At 42.1% G+C, this 16,069-nt stretch overlaps 2 protein-coding genes and 1 long non-coding RNA gene across 3 annotated transcripts; 2 read left to right on the forward strand and 1 right to left on the reverse strand.

The window, feature by feature from the left end:
- Window positions 1–240: 240 nt before the first annotated feature.
- Window positions 241–1,769, forward strand: LOC133009559 (uncharacterized). Its single transcript, XR_009680548.1, has 3 exons — window positions 241–450; window positions 605–779; window positions 867–1,769. It is a non-coding gene; the product is annotated as an uncharacterized LOC133009559 (long non-coding RNA).
- A 1,730-nt stretch (window positions 1,770–3,499) lies between these two features.
- Window positions 3,500–7,106, forward strand: LOC133008970 (glycine cleavage system H protein, mitochondrial-like). Its single transcript, XM_061076360.1, has 5 exons — window positions 3,500–3,652; window positions 4,084–4,166; window positions 5,039–5,102; window positions 5,652–5,783; window positions 6,536–7,106. Exons 1-5 carry the CDS (start codon window positions 3,502–3,504, stop codon window positions 6,631–6,633), a joined length of 528 nt encoding a protein of 175 aa, XP_060932343.1. The 5' UTR covers window positions 3,500–3,501; the 3' UTR covers window positions 6,634–7,106.
- Window positions 7,107–7,625: 519 nt separating this feature from the next.
- On the reverse strand, window positions 7,626–12,398 carry si:ch1073-390k14.1 (deoxyribodipyrimidine photo-lyase). The gene is given in 10 exon segments (XM_061076548.1): window positions 7,626–8,184; window positions 8,292–8,517; window positions 8,621–8,815; window positions 8,953–9,185; window positions 9,416–9,500; window positions 9,625–9,797; window positions 9,895–10,206; window positions 10,324–10,624; window positions 10,814–11,002; window positions 12,168–12,398. Coding segments are annotated over 10 exon segments (2,490 nt in total). The 3' UTR covers window positions 7,626–7,639.
- Window positions 12,399–16,069: the final 3,671 nt, after the last annotated feature.

A 16,069-nucleotide genomic window follows, 5' to 3' on the forward strand; every position in this document is an offset into this window, starting at 1 on the left:
AGAATCAAAAGAAGACCTGGAATATGTACAGCAGGAAGACCTGACTGACCTCTTGCCTGTTATTCAGCTTCGGAAGCTGTTGAAAGCATTTAAATCAGGTAAGTCAAATTTGTCTTAATGTGATGTACAAGGCTTGAAATGTATGCTAGGTCCCAGCTAATGCTGGGACATTCTGGCTATGTGCAAAAGTTTTTCTTTAATTCTACAAGCCACTTTGTCTGGTTACCATATTTGACAGTCATTCACTAATGCATTATTTTTCTTGTTGCCAGAGACAGAGATGGTCACTCTGGATCTTCAAATTATTCCAAACCCCACAACACTGTCCAGCCCATCACCACTTGAAAGCTGCTCCCCACAGTCCAGTGCATCATCACCAGTAGCTACATCGTCCTCATCAGACCAGAGCAGCCCTTACCCTACCCCTGACTCCCCGTCTAATACTGCTCGGTATTTATTCAGTGGATTATCAAATGTATATTGTACAGATGAGTTTTTCAAGTTGTCTGTATTTCAATTATGCATGAATGTTCTTTCAAACAGAGATTTCATACAAGTAAAGATGCTTTTTTCTAAAATTCTTCTTCGTGATTCCACGTTTCAGGTGGAACAGAGCAGGCGGCAGTTGGACGATGGATGATCAGCCTGGAGGGACATGTCATTTGTGAGGGCATCCAACAAGCATTTGTGACAGGGCTTGCTGCTCTGTTTTCAGTGTACTATATCTTCAACCTACACTACCAAGAGGAAGCTGCCTGTACACTTGAATTCATTCAAAGGTAAGACATATTTCATATTCATGAACAGTTCATATAGCAGAATTAATGTCTATCCAACCTCTGATCTCAGACTACTATGTTTTTCAGGCGATTTGTTGGAATCAATCCAGAAAGAGGAACAAAGGCCGGTCGAGGCAAGATCATCTCCAAGAGGACAAGGAGAGTCGTTCTAAAGAAGTCAGTCACAGTTAATACTGATGTCTCCACTCTCCTGAAGAATCTCATTGACTTCGAGTGGAATTTCATTGGCCAGTGAAAGCTCACTACCCAGGTACAGCCACAGTTATTTCCCAATGTCTTTTTCTGTTCATGTAATGTTGTTCTTTTTCTCTTGGCCAGCAAATATGGTATAATGTACACAAAAAGGGAACATGTTCATTTGTCCCAGGGAAGAAATGGTATTGCTGGATTTGATCAGTTTAGCCTTTTAAGGTCACCGTGTAACAGTCAGTAGAATCTGAGCACACCTTGGATCAGTACTATTCTTAGAGGGCACAGGGTCTGCTCTTAATTTAATTTTGTATTTATTGTTTTATATTTATTTTAAGACTCCTTTAAGTTCTAATTAATACAGCTTACATTGAAATGCTGAATGTGTACAGTGTATTCTACTCAGGGAGATTTTTGAATTTTTTATTAATAGGTTACTCCATACACTGTATGACACCTCTTGGTTTCCCACTGTTCAAATTTTGATAATGTTTGAAGAGAATATGTGTCTTTCCATTTTGGTGTTAGATGATTGTTGTTGTAAGCACTTTGTCTGAGGGGGCGCTCTTTATTTGCCAGAATGAACACTCAAGTCTTTCATTTTGTTGGCTTTCTATGAAAGTAGAAATGTCTTTGCTTCTATATTGTTTGTGGGATTTTTGTTCTTTTCTCATGCATCATTCCCCACAAGTGTATAAAAATGTTTATAACTGTTATCACATTTAATGAAAAAAGGATAACTGCCATGTTGTTTTGCACACTGAAATTTACAACTGAAACAGACACCTAATTTGTTTGTAATCAAAAAACGATTTCAGTTGATGTTGCCTTTTCATAAATAAATGTTTGGTTACTAAATGATTCTTCCTTGGAATGTTTTGATTGCTTAATTTTAGTTAACTAAATGATTGAGTGTGTATACTTTGTATAGAGAATCACTTGAAAATAGCTAATCAAAGTAACAGTAAAGGGAATGTTTAATTCATAGTAATTGATTCTGATCAATAATGCCAGTAAAATGCTCCTATAAATTTACATTTTGCTGTAATTGAGATTATGGTGAAATTGCATTTAAAAAGTATACTGTACTGGCTACCCCACAACCAATAGTATACAGTAAATTAAAAAAAGAACAGCACTATACCTTGTTTTAGTACGTAGTATTATAAAAGTATTAAATTGTAAATAATATCTACGGGACGGTAATATACTGGCACCCTGCTGCCAGCAGTTTACTGTTAAGACAAGAAAATACAGCAATAGACTGTAATTCAGCTGATTTCGTTATTATGGTAACATACTGTAAAATTGATTACAGTATGTGTACTGTTAAATAACAGTAAACTGCAGGCAACCCTGCTGCCAGCAGTTAACTGTTATTTAACATCACAATTTGTTACAGTGTATGTGTCAATATTTCCTCTTTTTTTTTTTTTTTTTTTTCAGGCAAAAAGCATGCAACGCTTCATATTAAACTTGAGTTGTTCCTCTGCACTTTTGCCAAGTGCTTGCTCAATGTGGGAAGTTTTGCGGTTTCGACGTTTCTCCGTAAAGTGCCTTGAGATAATGTATGTTGTGAGTTGACTTAATATAAATGGAATTGAAATGAAACTTGAGCCATTAAAAGATTTTAGCTTCTCCATTGTGGTAACAACAGTTTTGACCAAATCAGAGCGCAACTTAAAGGGCCAGTGAGTAAGATTATGGTGAAAGGGATCTATTGGCAGAAATGTAATATAAAGTAATCCTAGTGATGCTTTCACTAGTGTGTTTCATCTAAATTGTACAAATTGTTGTTTTCTTTACCCTAGAATTGGCCCTTTATATTTAAATACTTTATATTTTCATCAGGAGTGGGTCCTTTCTACGGAGTCTGACATGTTTTTACAGTATTCCAAACTGAACAAACTCGACACCTTTTGTGTTGTTATGACAACCGAAGTCTACCACAGGTTCTCTCTCATGTTTGGAATGGGAGGATGAGGTGAGGGGTGTTCAGCTGCAAACATGCAACTTCACCACTAGATGTCACCGAATTCCACACCCTGAACCGTTAAAGGAAAACAGGAGAAACAAACAAATTGATTATAATCAAATATTTATCATGTATTCATTGTTGTAATTTTTATTTCGAATGGCCCTTTTCGGAAACGTGCTAATAATAATCATGTTTTTTTGGTATTTGAAAAAATGAAAGGATGGAATGGAGGAAACCACTTTTTCAGAAGCACACCAGTTAGATTCACATCAATCAATCAATCACATTTTATTTGTACATCCCATACTCACGAATCACAGTTCTACTCATAGCTATGAACACTCTGTTGAAGTTGTGGTAAACTCTGTCCTTAAACTCTGACTGGTATCAGGAGAAACTCCCAAAAAAACACTTGCATCTGATAAAGTGTACTGAATCGGACCTTTATCAGCAGGGGGCGGTAGAGCGCCACCGATTCCCTCGAATATCCACGAAGAAGACAGCCCACCTGCTCATCATCACTAGGCGACAAACATGGCTGCCTGTGGGCTGTTTCGCTCCTTGTCTTCCAGCGCTGCCACAGCTCTGCCTCTTCTCTCCCGCCCGGCTCCTCTCTCCGCCCTGAGGCTGGCATGTAAACCCTCCGTCCGGAGAACAGTGGCCTCCTCCAGCCGGTTATCAGCAGGTATTCACCGCCATCAGTGTGTTGTTCCTGTCGCATGTTAGCTGACATTCCCGGTAGGTAACATTGGCCTGAGTGAAAGGACACGAGTGCTCCAGGGGGTCAGGGTGACTTGTTGTCACACTGAGCTGAGATTACATTACATGTCATTTGGAAGACGCTTTTATCCAAAGACACTTCAAATTAGGGCATTCAACATCTCTGAGGGGCCATTTTAGGGGTTCAGTATCTTGCCCAAGGACACTTCGGCATGCAGATGGGGAAGAGTGAGGATTGAACCGCCAACCTTCTTGTTGGAGGACTACCACTCTACCCATAGGCCACACCCCTAGGCCACACCGCCCCCTAAGATAATACTATTATACTGTACTTACATGAACACTTCAAGCTGTAGTGACGCTGTGTGTTCTGACTGTTGTTGTGTTGTCTCCCAGCTCTTAAATACACAGACAAGCACGAATGGGTCCGAGTAGAAGATGGAGGAATCGGGACCGTCGGTATCAGCAACTTCGCGCAGGTAAATCCTGTCCCGCTAAAAGACACGGGTCCTGAACCCTCACTGACATGAGGGGGGGGCTGAAGGATTGTGAGAGACACTGACGGGTTAGAGTCGTTTAACCATGAACCAGGCGGCACGTCATACCGTATTATGTTTCTGTGGTTTTGTCGTTTTTACTTTCTTCATGGTCGAGTTGCTTAAAGGACCAACTGTCTGATATCTTCAGAAACAAGCAGGTTGACACATACAAGGAATTTGCTGTGAAAACAAAATTGTATATACAAACTACTATACGCACCAGGGGAGGGCTTGTGTGTCTTGTCTTACAGAGTGGAGGAAGGGTAATTTTAAAATAATCAATTTACTCTATATTGGAAAAATGGCATTATTCAAAAAGTAATAGCAGAAACAACTACACAACACATACCTTCAATCAGCTGATTGTTCACTGGACAGATGTGACGATCCTGTGAGGATTTACATCAGTTCTGGAATCGTGATATTAAATCAGCTGTTTGTTTTTTTATATTAACCTGGGTTTGTCCAGGTGCACATACGAGGCTGCGTCTCTTAAGTCGTGCTGCCACAAAGAATTGTGGGCCAGTGTTTTTTCCTTTCCATCCGTAAAGGATGATCCGGTGTTTCCTATGCTAACACAGCCTTAATGAAAGTTTGCACTTAGGGCTTAAAAAGTCTGCAAGAGAGCCCTCGTGTAATACATGATTTCACAGTGGGACAGAACTGAGCCCTCACTGATTGACTGGGAAAACACCTCGAGTCCTGTGGGTGGACATTGGGATTCACCTGGAGGCTTTTGAAAACAATGACACACATGATTGTGCGCTCTCACACTCATTCTTACTTGTGACCCTTCTTCCTGCCACTTACAGGAGGCTCTTGGAGATGTAGTCTACTGTGGACTGCCAGAGGTGGGGACACAGCTGGCTCAGCATGGTAGGACGTCTTGTCTCTAGCTGTTAGAATAGCACCCAATCTTCAAGTACTGATATTAAATGAATAAACCTGATGTCAAATCCAATTTCTATCTAATATTAGTATCAGACTATGGATTTTTGGGATTTGATACTGATTTTAGGATAAAGACAATTTCTGAAACAGAGATATTGGTAGATATATTTAATTAAAACGATGGGTTATATTTTCCAAGATGTATTTTTCAAACCCTAAAGACAAAGCAATGTAATTTAGTCTTGATAGTTTAACCATAAAAATGATCATCAATATTATTTATGAATGAAAAGGAAACGCAAATACAACCAAATATACAGAACATCAATTAAATAACATTTGAATATAAATGCACATCTTTTCAGCATTGTTTATTTATGCTTTTGCACACATATAATGCTGATACTGTTTGAGATTGAGATATACGCAAATTAGTTATGTTTCACCAGTGCCTTTTGCATAAATTCCAGTCTTCTGAAATAACAAAACTTTAATATTATTGTATTATTTATTTTTTTAACTTCACTGTCACAGATGAGTTTGGAGCTCTGGAAAGTGTAAAGGCAGCCAGCGAGCTCTATTCCCCTTTGACTGGAGAGGTTGTGGAGGTCAACACACTACTGGCAGACAGCCCTGGGCTGGTCAACAAATCCTGCTACAAAGATGGTAAGCACACATAGTTCTTCTTTTCCTTCTATCACATGGAGACGGCATTGGAACTGAAAGAAGCATAATAGCTAATGTGAGAGCTTAGTACTAAGCTCTCACATTAGGTACTAAGTACTAAGATTATGTCTGACTATTACCACCATCAGCCATTTCTTTAAATTTTGCAGTGACACTGGTCTTTGATTACCTTCTAAAAGCTGTTAATGTGGTTATCCTATGCAAGCATATCTTGCATATCTTGTCAGCATATCTCGAATGTGTTTATAAATAGACACATACTGATTGAGTTTTACAAAACATAAACCGATAACTAGCAACATTAGTTTTTGGACAGTAGAGGGCAGTAATGCAACACAACATGGAACACCGCCACTCTAGTAATAACAAATCTGACCGCCAACAAAGAGACTTGAAACCTGGTTGTCAGTTATTTTCCTCTCTGTACCCTTTGTGCTTTTGCTGTTTTCAGAATTAATTATTAACGCTGTGCATTATCATTGCTTTAGAAAAAAGATAATTTAAAGTCATAATAGCTGTCTCTGCATTTATAATGTAAAGTTGACCAACAAAATATGTTGGGCTTCCTAACCCAAGAAAGTTCTAGTCTTTACAAGTTTATTTTCATAATGGGGAAAAAGTGCTTTGCTCATTTAAACATGTGACTTGTGATAAAAACTTATATGTGGGGAAAAAAACTGGCATTTTCCCTGACACACAGCATATCCTGATATTTACCTGTTCAAATATAGGTTGGCTGATAAAGATGACCATCGCCAATCCCGCTGAGGTCGACGCTCTAATGGACGAACCGGCCTATGAGAGATACATCCGCTCGATTGAGGACTAACCTAACACCTCCTAATAAGTGCTATGCTCCCTCTCCTTTTTGAAACATTGTTGGCAGGGAGATGCACAAGATGTGCCTGTGTCAGGAACAACACTATGCTTAGCATCAACCAGTGGAGCTCATGACCTCCTGTCTGCTGACCTGCCAATATTGTAGAGCTGTGAGTGTTAGCAATCCTTTATCTACTGTTAAAAGACTGACTTATGGGGACATCTGCACTGACTGAACATCTAATGTTGAGTTCGTGCAGCCTCAAAACCCCAAAATGAGACTGAAGCTTACAGTCAATAGAAAAGTTTCCAAGCATTTTAGTCAAACATAAACTTGAATTTCTGTCCTAGGGTATGTTAGACTTCAAGAAGCACTTTGGTCTTTATGGTATTATTAATTATGTTGGTCTACATTGCATGTATGACAGCTACATTGTAAACACTGGATCTGTACAATAGAAAATAAACAGTTCCTTAATCATTTGGATTTGTCTTCTCATTCTTTATTTCCCAAAGTTAAAAAATACAGCATGTCATGTTTCTCTCAGATGATATGCATGATACTAAATAAATCCCCAAAAAAAAAACTCAAGTCAGAACCCTTTTTACAAATATTTACAAAACAGTAGGGCATAAGACTGGAACCCACTAACACCTCATCAGCTTTCAAAGTAAACTAGTCATTTTGAAAATGATCCACAAAGAGACACTCAATGCCACTTTTCCATACGCTGGGCCAATATTGCACAATGGAAGTGTAAAGGTATTTGAAACACCTAAAGCTTTACTGGCAAAAACCATTAAATAAAACAATCTAGCTGCTCCTGACTAACGCACCAGAGGCATCGCCTTTTGAAACGTGATCACAAACTTTTGAGTAACTTTTGAAACTGACACTCATTTCCTCACACTTAAATACTATTTCCTGTAACATTTTACATGTGCATGTCGAGGCAAGTAACTGTATGGGTTCTTTTAACCTGCGCATTTTAAGTCTTGATTGCTTGGTCTCTGGGTCACCTACGTGAAGTGGCAGCCCCACCAGGCACTAAGGAAAACCGGTCCTTGGCTGTTGGAGTCCGTCTGGCTCTGCCCTGAGGTGCAGGAGGCTGAGGGAGTCCCTCCATTCTGCGATGGTTGCTCTCCAGCCTCTCCTTTCTCTGCACCCCTTCGTTCAGCACACTGGCAGTGAAGTCTCTCTCATTGAGGAATGCAATGGTCTCATCCCTTTTGCGGCTTACATACCCCTTGAGAACAGCATTGTAGGGATTTGAGGCGGCGTCTGCGTCCGGATCTTCTTGCTGGTGTTTAAACTCCATGCGAGTTATAACGGGCAACAGGAACTGCTTCCCTTCTGTCACCTGACCACCATTACTGTGTGATAAGCCCAAGGCCTCCGAGACGAGGCGGGGGGGCATAGGCACCAAGTCACAGCCTGAGCGCTTGTCCACGTACTGCACAAACTCTCTCCGCACCACAGCAACATCTTGCAGAGACTGACTCCTTCGCTCCTCTAGGTCTGTAACTATTCGATCAGGATATGTTTGGCCAAATATCACACCTTAACAATGAGGATAGGAAATAGAGCATTAAAAAGTAGCATATGATTTAGCAGTTTGACACGTTTTAGTAAAAAGTGAACATTTGACCACAAGGCTTCATTCTCACCTGTACGTCGAAGCATTGACGCAGGACATTTCCAGGGTTTGTGAATGAGCTCATCGGGCAGATCCGCAAGTTCAGGACACCATCTCCTTATGTAGCTGCCATTGGGGTCACATGTCATTGCTGCATCTACTGGGTGCATTACAAAGTTCCAGTGGTCCAGACCACACATGCCCCCATTCTGCCACATCATGGCATCTATGGCAACATCTGCATCCAATAGGGTGTCCTAAACACAAGTTTACATTAGATCCAGTCGGTAAATTACTATGTGTTGCTATACACGTTACGTATGCAGGGGCATTTTGTTCCTTCATGCATGCACGTCTCACCTGGAACCAGCGGTAGCCTTCTTGCCATGAAAGGTGGAGATAAGCTATGAGGAATGATGCCACCACATGTCTCATGTAGTTGTTCATCCAGCCTGTCAGCCATAATTGCCTCATGGCTGCATCCACCAGAGGGTAGCCAGTTCGACCATGTTGCCAGGCCTTCAGGTGGCTACGATCAGTGCTCCACCGCAGTGCCTAGAAATACCAGAAGATGAAAAATGCTTGATAATAATAATACATTTCTTCGTGTGATATGGGCTTATATTTACTAAAGGGGAAAATGAAGGGTAGTTACATTTCTTTGAGTAACACTCAAAGGTAAATGTTCCTACCTTGTATGGAGGTCTGAGGGATTCCCAGGGGAGGTCAGGAAACAGTGTTAACTGCCAATAGGCCAAATCTCTCCAGGCCAGCTTCCGTTGGAACTTTGGGGGTCGACAGCGAGCCCCTTTGGCATCCCACAGCAGCCAGCGTGGGCTGAGCTGACCGAAGTGAAGGTAGGGAGACAGAGTGCTGGTGTTCGGAGCATCTGCCCTGCCTGACTCTTTTTCATACCTATACACACCTAGGACATGTGGAAGAAATCACCTGGTACTGTTAAGGTAGTAGTGCAAAGTCATCATCACTAACATTTGACGTTTTGCCCAAAAGCAGCAACTCCAGCCATTGCACTGAAGAGATTGGTGTGAATATGTGTCCAATAATTGTTTTATGGTATTTAAATGAGGTTACATAAAGTGAACAGGAAAATGGTTTGCCCCCCCTGGTTTACAATGAGCATCCAATGAGTCTCACCATCTTGAAGAAAGGCCTCTAGCCGGGCATGTGCTCCTTCTTCACTGAAATCCCAGGACTTACGAATGTTAACTGCCCAGTCAATCTGAAATGAACAAGAGAAAATCTTAGGAACCACATGATCAAATTGTTATCTTTTACGATTGTTTAAAAAGGGAATTGTGGGTTAAAGCTTGGCTCAAAACTACAGCCCTGCTTTTGTCACTGACCGTTGTGCCGTCCTTCCTGCGAGGCATGAGTGCCAACTCCAGAGCATCCAAAGGAACCCCCCGAGGCCAGTTGGCAGGTGTGGGGAGAGACGCAGGAGGGTCCAGGGGAACCCCAAGGGCCGAGTCCGGGTTCTGTTTACAGCAGTTCATGAAGTGAGACACTGAACCTATTCCTACATCACAGAAGAAAACAAACAGAAGTTGTCAAAAATGGCCTCAGTGCATTTCGGCTTGAACGGCTCAAGACCATCAGTACGAATTGTAACGTGCCTCTGAGTCCCACACCCTCCGTGCTCACAGAGTAAGGGTCCCGGCGGCAGTAAGAGGGGAACATCCTGCATTGAACACCGCCTTTCTGCAGAGCTGACACCACCACGTCGTCCCTCTCCTTCAGCCAGGGCTCATACAGGGCATTAGCCAGCACTGCTCTCGCCCCAGTCTCCTTTATCAGCTGCATAAGGGTACGCAGAGAAGAGCCCACCCCATTGCCCACTCCATTTGCCTTGAGGAAGACAAGATGGCTGCCAATGCGCTCTAGAGATGAAGAGAAACAGGACAAAGCTTGATGCAGCCAGTATTTGCCTGTAAAGAGAAGAAAAGGTATTTTTGCAAACAGGTTATAAAACCTGTAGTAGCAACAAAAGGAGAGCCATGCCTCGAGGGGCAGTTATGCACATGCTTTTACAGAAGTCAACTTACAAGCTCCCCCCATAGCCACAGTAATTCCTGGTCCCTCCTCTTCTTCAGGGCTCCAGATGAAAACAGGGATGACAGGTGCCTCATTCTACAATGAGCCAATCAGAGCGGGATTGTCACACAGTCGCAAATCCCTCCTAAACCACAGCAGTACTGGTGGTGATGCTGATGGAGAGGTGGGCATACCTACAACCTGCTGACCACCCCCTTCCCGCCGCTTTCTCCGGTTCCTAGAGCGTTTTGGTTTCTCCGATTGATTGCTTGAATCTCCTTCTTCTGTCATTTGGTCACCTTTTAAAACTGCCTCTTGTTTGAAAAATGAGGCATATGGTTTGGATACACACACGCTTTGACTTGTCCCTGGTGTGTCTTTATTACATTTGTCAACATGTGTGCTCTCCTGAAGCTCAGTCTCTTGGGTTGTCTGCGGTAGGCCCAACACGCCCCGGGGTCCCTTTTGCACTGATTGTTTTTTTTTTCTCCCGCCACCTACATCTGCTCGCTGGGTGCGGCTGCTGCTTCCCTGAGGCTGAGGAGCTGAGGTCAGTTGAACAGAGCTGCTCTGATATGCTTCGGCTCCAAGCTGCTGAAGTGTGGATTCTTCACTGCAGGTTGACAGCTGGGGATCTTTCATTTCCAGTACTGACAGCGCCAGTGCAAATTCCAGGTCATCATCTCCTGTCTGCAATTTAATGAGAAAAACCTATTATTATTACTACCTACTGCTGCCTAGTTGTTGGAGTAGAGGCGACAAATATCATGAGCGATATTTGCAATTAAAGGTGCACAAAATTCAAGCATAACGAGTGTAAGAAAGCACGTAAAAATACACGTCAATAAATGGCCAAATGTTACGTCCTATGCAAAATTGTTACTTAAAAACGTTTGCAAAAGATACATTTTTAGATTTAGTTTGATGATGCATGTTTAGTGTTTTAAGGTACTCCACAATTTTGATAACACTGTAATATTACATGGAGGTCATGTGCGTTTATTTCTGAAAGCTAATAGCTACTGTGCTCATAAACAGGAGCAAGAACTACCAAGCTCAATTTTTATATTATTTCATAATTACAATGATGTTACATGTTACATTATCGCACATCTTGTTACATACGTTTTAAGTGTTAGAAAAAAAGTTTAAAAAAACATTAGCTTGAGCCCAAACCCTTGACTTTTGTCTCACTTGAAAACCAAACAAAATGTCAACATTGGATTAGCCGCTGCTAGCACAGAAGCTAACGACCAGCACCAGCTTCACTGACTCGCTGGGAACCGAGAGGAAGAGCAGTGGAGGAGAGAGTGTTGTTTTAGTCAGAGGAGAAAATAATGTCTGAACATTCAGTGTAAGAAGCAGTGAAGTTTCACACGTGTCCAGGAAGAGTAATGTCCATTTTGCTCCATTTCTGCCAAAGTAAAGGTGAGTTAATTACACCTACATTCCTGTTAGCTGACACGCTAGCCATGACAGTTTCACTGAGGTTTGTTTTGTTTAATGTAGTGGTCAACAACACTGAATTTAGCTCAAATTAAAAAAGTGACATGAAAGTAAACAGCTGCCATAATTGTAGTATAATAACAAAGTATAAAACATAAAAAAATACTTTTGTAATTTGTGTTCTTGTATCATTGTTCACCGCTTTTACATTTTTAACAACCTTTATTGTCATTAGTTTATTTATTTCCAGAATAAACAGTATTATATTCCTACAAATAATCATATATATTATATTATATATTATCTCTGTGTGTATGTTGGTATGTGTGTGTGTGTGTGTGTAGGGGTGTGTGTGTTTGTTACCTACGTGTTGAAGTACAAGACAGAACTCTATTAGACACTGACTGACCTTAGAGAAGTATTGCAGGTAGATGGAGGTGAGGCTGCAGTGCAGGGATGTGTTGGCCGTGGACAGGGGCTGGATGAGGGACTGGAACTGTGTGCGGGTCTCCTGCTGTCCCAGGACGGACACACACATCGCAAAGAACCCCTCTGGATCCTCTCGACCCTCCAGCACATCTCTCAACAGCTGTCTCACCAAGGCTTTGCTGTCCTGTGCACCAGCACCTGAAGGAGGCATCTCCAGTGCAAGGTGACGATATATCACTCAAAATGCTGCGTGCAACAGAGTCAAAAGCTCAATCTAGCCTACACCTCCTCTCCACCGGTTACCAAAGAACAGCTGATTCCGAGTTACACAAGCCATGTGTCTGTGTTTTGTAACCTGCAGAAATAAAGGTTTGTAATGGGTTCGTATCACCACTAGGGGGCGTACAAGTCTAATGAATAGGAGTCCCAATATATAGGGAGGACGGTGAACTCCATTGGTGCCTGGCATGAGAGTAACAGTTGCTCCAATTATTTTTTTAATCAAGGTAGAAAGGTATAGATGTGATAAATGCTACAGGGAATATCTGTCTATTGTTCAATTGGACCTAATGTAAATATTGCAGGGGGGGGGGGCTTCTTCCTCAAAATAACTACTCCATCGTTTCCTAGCCTTCATTTAGGAACAGGAATACAGGAATATGGTATTTGTCAAGTGCCTCCTGTGAGACAAAGGCAGGACACAGTGAACACAGATGTCAATTTTGAGTCAGGGACTGCATTCACATTATAGTTTTTATTTCAATGAGACCATGCATACATTTCTGAATCTATGCAGCAGGGAACAGTGGTTTCTGACACTTGTGGGTCTACTTCTTAACACGCTTTGTATGTTGGAGATCATCCTATAATATTGTGTTACCGAATTTACGCCAAGTCTTATTTTGTCCGTGCCAGAAGAAATTCTCAAGTATTCATCTAAAATGTGACTACATGTACAAGAACACGGCGTCTCAATTATTCAGGCTTTTATGCGAGAAGCCGAGTGTATGAACGGAGGATGTGTTGAGAGCTGTGGTATATGGAGGGAGAGAGAGATTGAGAGAGAGAGAGGGAGAATCAATAGTGTTTAGACAGAGAAGTGGAGTCTAAGTGTGTGATCAATAGAGAGCAGAGAGGAGAGATTAGCTGCTTTTCTCTCTCAAACTAACACTGACAAATTGGTGAATTGGTGTATCGGCCCTTGGGCTAAACGGATTGACCTGCTGTTTCCATGTTGTACCGTGTACTGTCAATAAAGATCTGTGTTCGTTGGGGCTCTCAATGAAGAGAGTGAATGAAGCACGAGAGGACAGGAAGAAAGGGGGAATGCAAGGTAGCGAAATGGGAGATGTGGAGAGGGTGAAAAAGCAAAGTGCAGCTCAGGTGCCCATGTTGCCTCGATCCGCACAAAATGTCCACACCTCTGTCTCGTTATCACATACGTGCACTCACATGTGCATCCTTGTGCACAATGTTATAAAACCATAATAACGTCTCCAGGAAAATTAATGGAAAGACAGATTAAAAACTAAGTGAGGAGAAACGGGCCACTGGTGTAGCTATTTGCAACTCATAAATCATTCTGACACACCCACGCGCTCGTAGACACATGCACAGACACAAACACACACACACACACACCCAGGCGCGCACATACTGTAATTAACCACAGGCTATTTACTCTCTCCTGCTGTAAATTAGACATGCAGACACAGTTATTACATTAGGGGGATCTGCCATGCAGAATACTAACAGGAGGAGGAGGGGGACATGCGTACACACAACAACTTGCCCATACAAACATAAACACACACACACACACACACACGTACACAAGAAAGAGGGTATGGAAGAATCATAGACTGACGGGAGTGAAAATGAAGCTGCAGCACAGAGAATAGGGGCCCCCAGCTCTTTGTTCCCTGCTGCATTTCATTATCTGAAACGCCAGCCAACACACACCACACACACTCGTGCACACACAGAACGCACCTCCCCCTTCCCTAAAGCTGTCTGCCTCCACTCCATGCACACAGCACAAAAAGAGAGGAAAATAGAGATACTGCGTCAGTGCCATTCACGGGCATCTGGACTCAGTCATGACAAGTATGTCTGCATGGTCATCCTGAGCTGATTAGCCGGTCCAGACGCTGCTCCGGAGCTAACAGAAAGCACATAAATTCTATTTTAGGCTGAACAATAGGTGATGAGGACTTGATTAAAGCAGGTATTGATACTCTGTCTTAGGTGGCTTGTCTCCATTTAGTTCATCTGTAGTTTTTTTCTTTCTCCCGGCAGTCCACCTCCTGTTTGCGTGTGTGTCCTCTGGTTCCCCCTGCCTCTCTCACCCCTCTCTGTCCCTCTGTTTTCCCACGGTGATCGATAGCTCATTACAATCATTGACTGCAGCTCATCAGCACCTGTTAAGGTCTGAAGAGAAAGAGAGAAGGTGTGTGTGTGTGTGCATCTGAGAGAGTGTGTTGTCTGATGCAAGCCTGTGGATAAGTATAAAAGATTGGTCTGGAATGAGTCACAGTTCAGGTTTGAAATTTGAATGGTTATTTTCTGATTCACATTCATTGCTGCAGGTGTCTAGTTTGTCGCCGCTTTATGGTCTGTGGTCTTGGGGAACATCTTATTATGCAACTCACGTGGGTACCATGGATTGTTGCTATGGTGATTGCCAAAGGAGCGATAGTATTATAGGTGTTTATCCTAGACAGGAGCAAGGCTACTCACCATCTATCAGGACACGCTTCAATTTACCACACAGTTTGGACCACACATCAAGAACAACACAGTCACAGAAGCACAAAGGGAAAAAAGGGTATACAACACTGTCAGTTGTTCATGTGATTTTGTGGATAGACTGTTCAGTATTCATATTCCTGGAAGAAAGACCTTGTTCAAACACTCAGCAGTTGGTTTAATGCGTCACTGCAGGGTTTGTTTTTGGAGAGGACAGGCTCTGAGCGGCAAGAAGCAAACAGAAAAAAGAGAGAGACTCTGAGAGGATATTAAAAACTACAAACCATGGTTAAAGGCAAGACATTTTTTTGCAGAAAGACACGTAATAAAAATAGTGAAACCTCAAGATTTCCTCCATGGATTCATTCACAGCTGTGGTCTAAGAAATGAGAAAAATTGGCATAAAGGTGTGACGTTTGAATGAAAAAGGATGCAGAGCGAATACAGAGGACTTAAAGGGAACAAGTCTCTCAGCCCATGCATAAATTACACACATCATTTACATATTCATTATGTTTTGTGTACTAATGAGAGTATTTGCTTAATGGCTCCACCACCACTGGCAGCTTTTGTTTGACTCGAGAGCTTTTACCGAGGAGAAGAGAAAGAAGTAAAACGAGGGAGAAAGGGTCATCTCGGTGATGAGGGTGAGGTTAATGGTACACAATCGATTCTACTGATAATCGGATCAATGGTATTGCTGTACGTTGGATGTGAACAAACACGTCCTGCGCAAGGCTCGTAGAGATGTGAAGTGAAGCGCACATGATGGGGGGTTGGTAAAAGTTAATTAAAACAATACAAGCTTTCTCCAAACTCAGGGCTCTCTTCATCTTTCTCTCCTTGTCTCGGTGGAATAAGTAACTGCTGCAGTAATTACCTACAGGGCAGTCACTCACAGCATTCCTTCAGGTGCCAGCAGACTCAACTGTATGACAACAACCGGCGATGATTTGTGGTGTGCTTTTAAGAAATGAGAAGTTGCATATGCGCCAATTAAATTAACATTGTGTGTGTGTGTATATACACGCATACTGCATTTAATATAAGCAAAGATGGTAAATGATTCAGAAAGTGGATGAATGAAGTGAGGGGAAGAGAGAAGGATGTAAATGTAAAGACAGGGGGAAGGGC

This window comes from Limanda limanda, chromosome 8 (genome assembly GCF_963576545.1).
Source record: "Limanda limanda chromosome 8, fLimLim1.1, whole genome shotgun sequence".
Lineage (NCBI taxonomy): Eukaryota > Metazoa > Chordata > Actinopteri > Pleuronectiformes > Pleuronectidae > Limanda > Limanda limanda.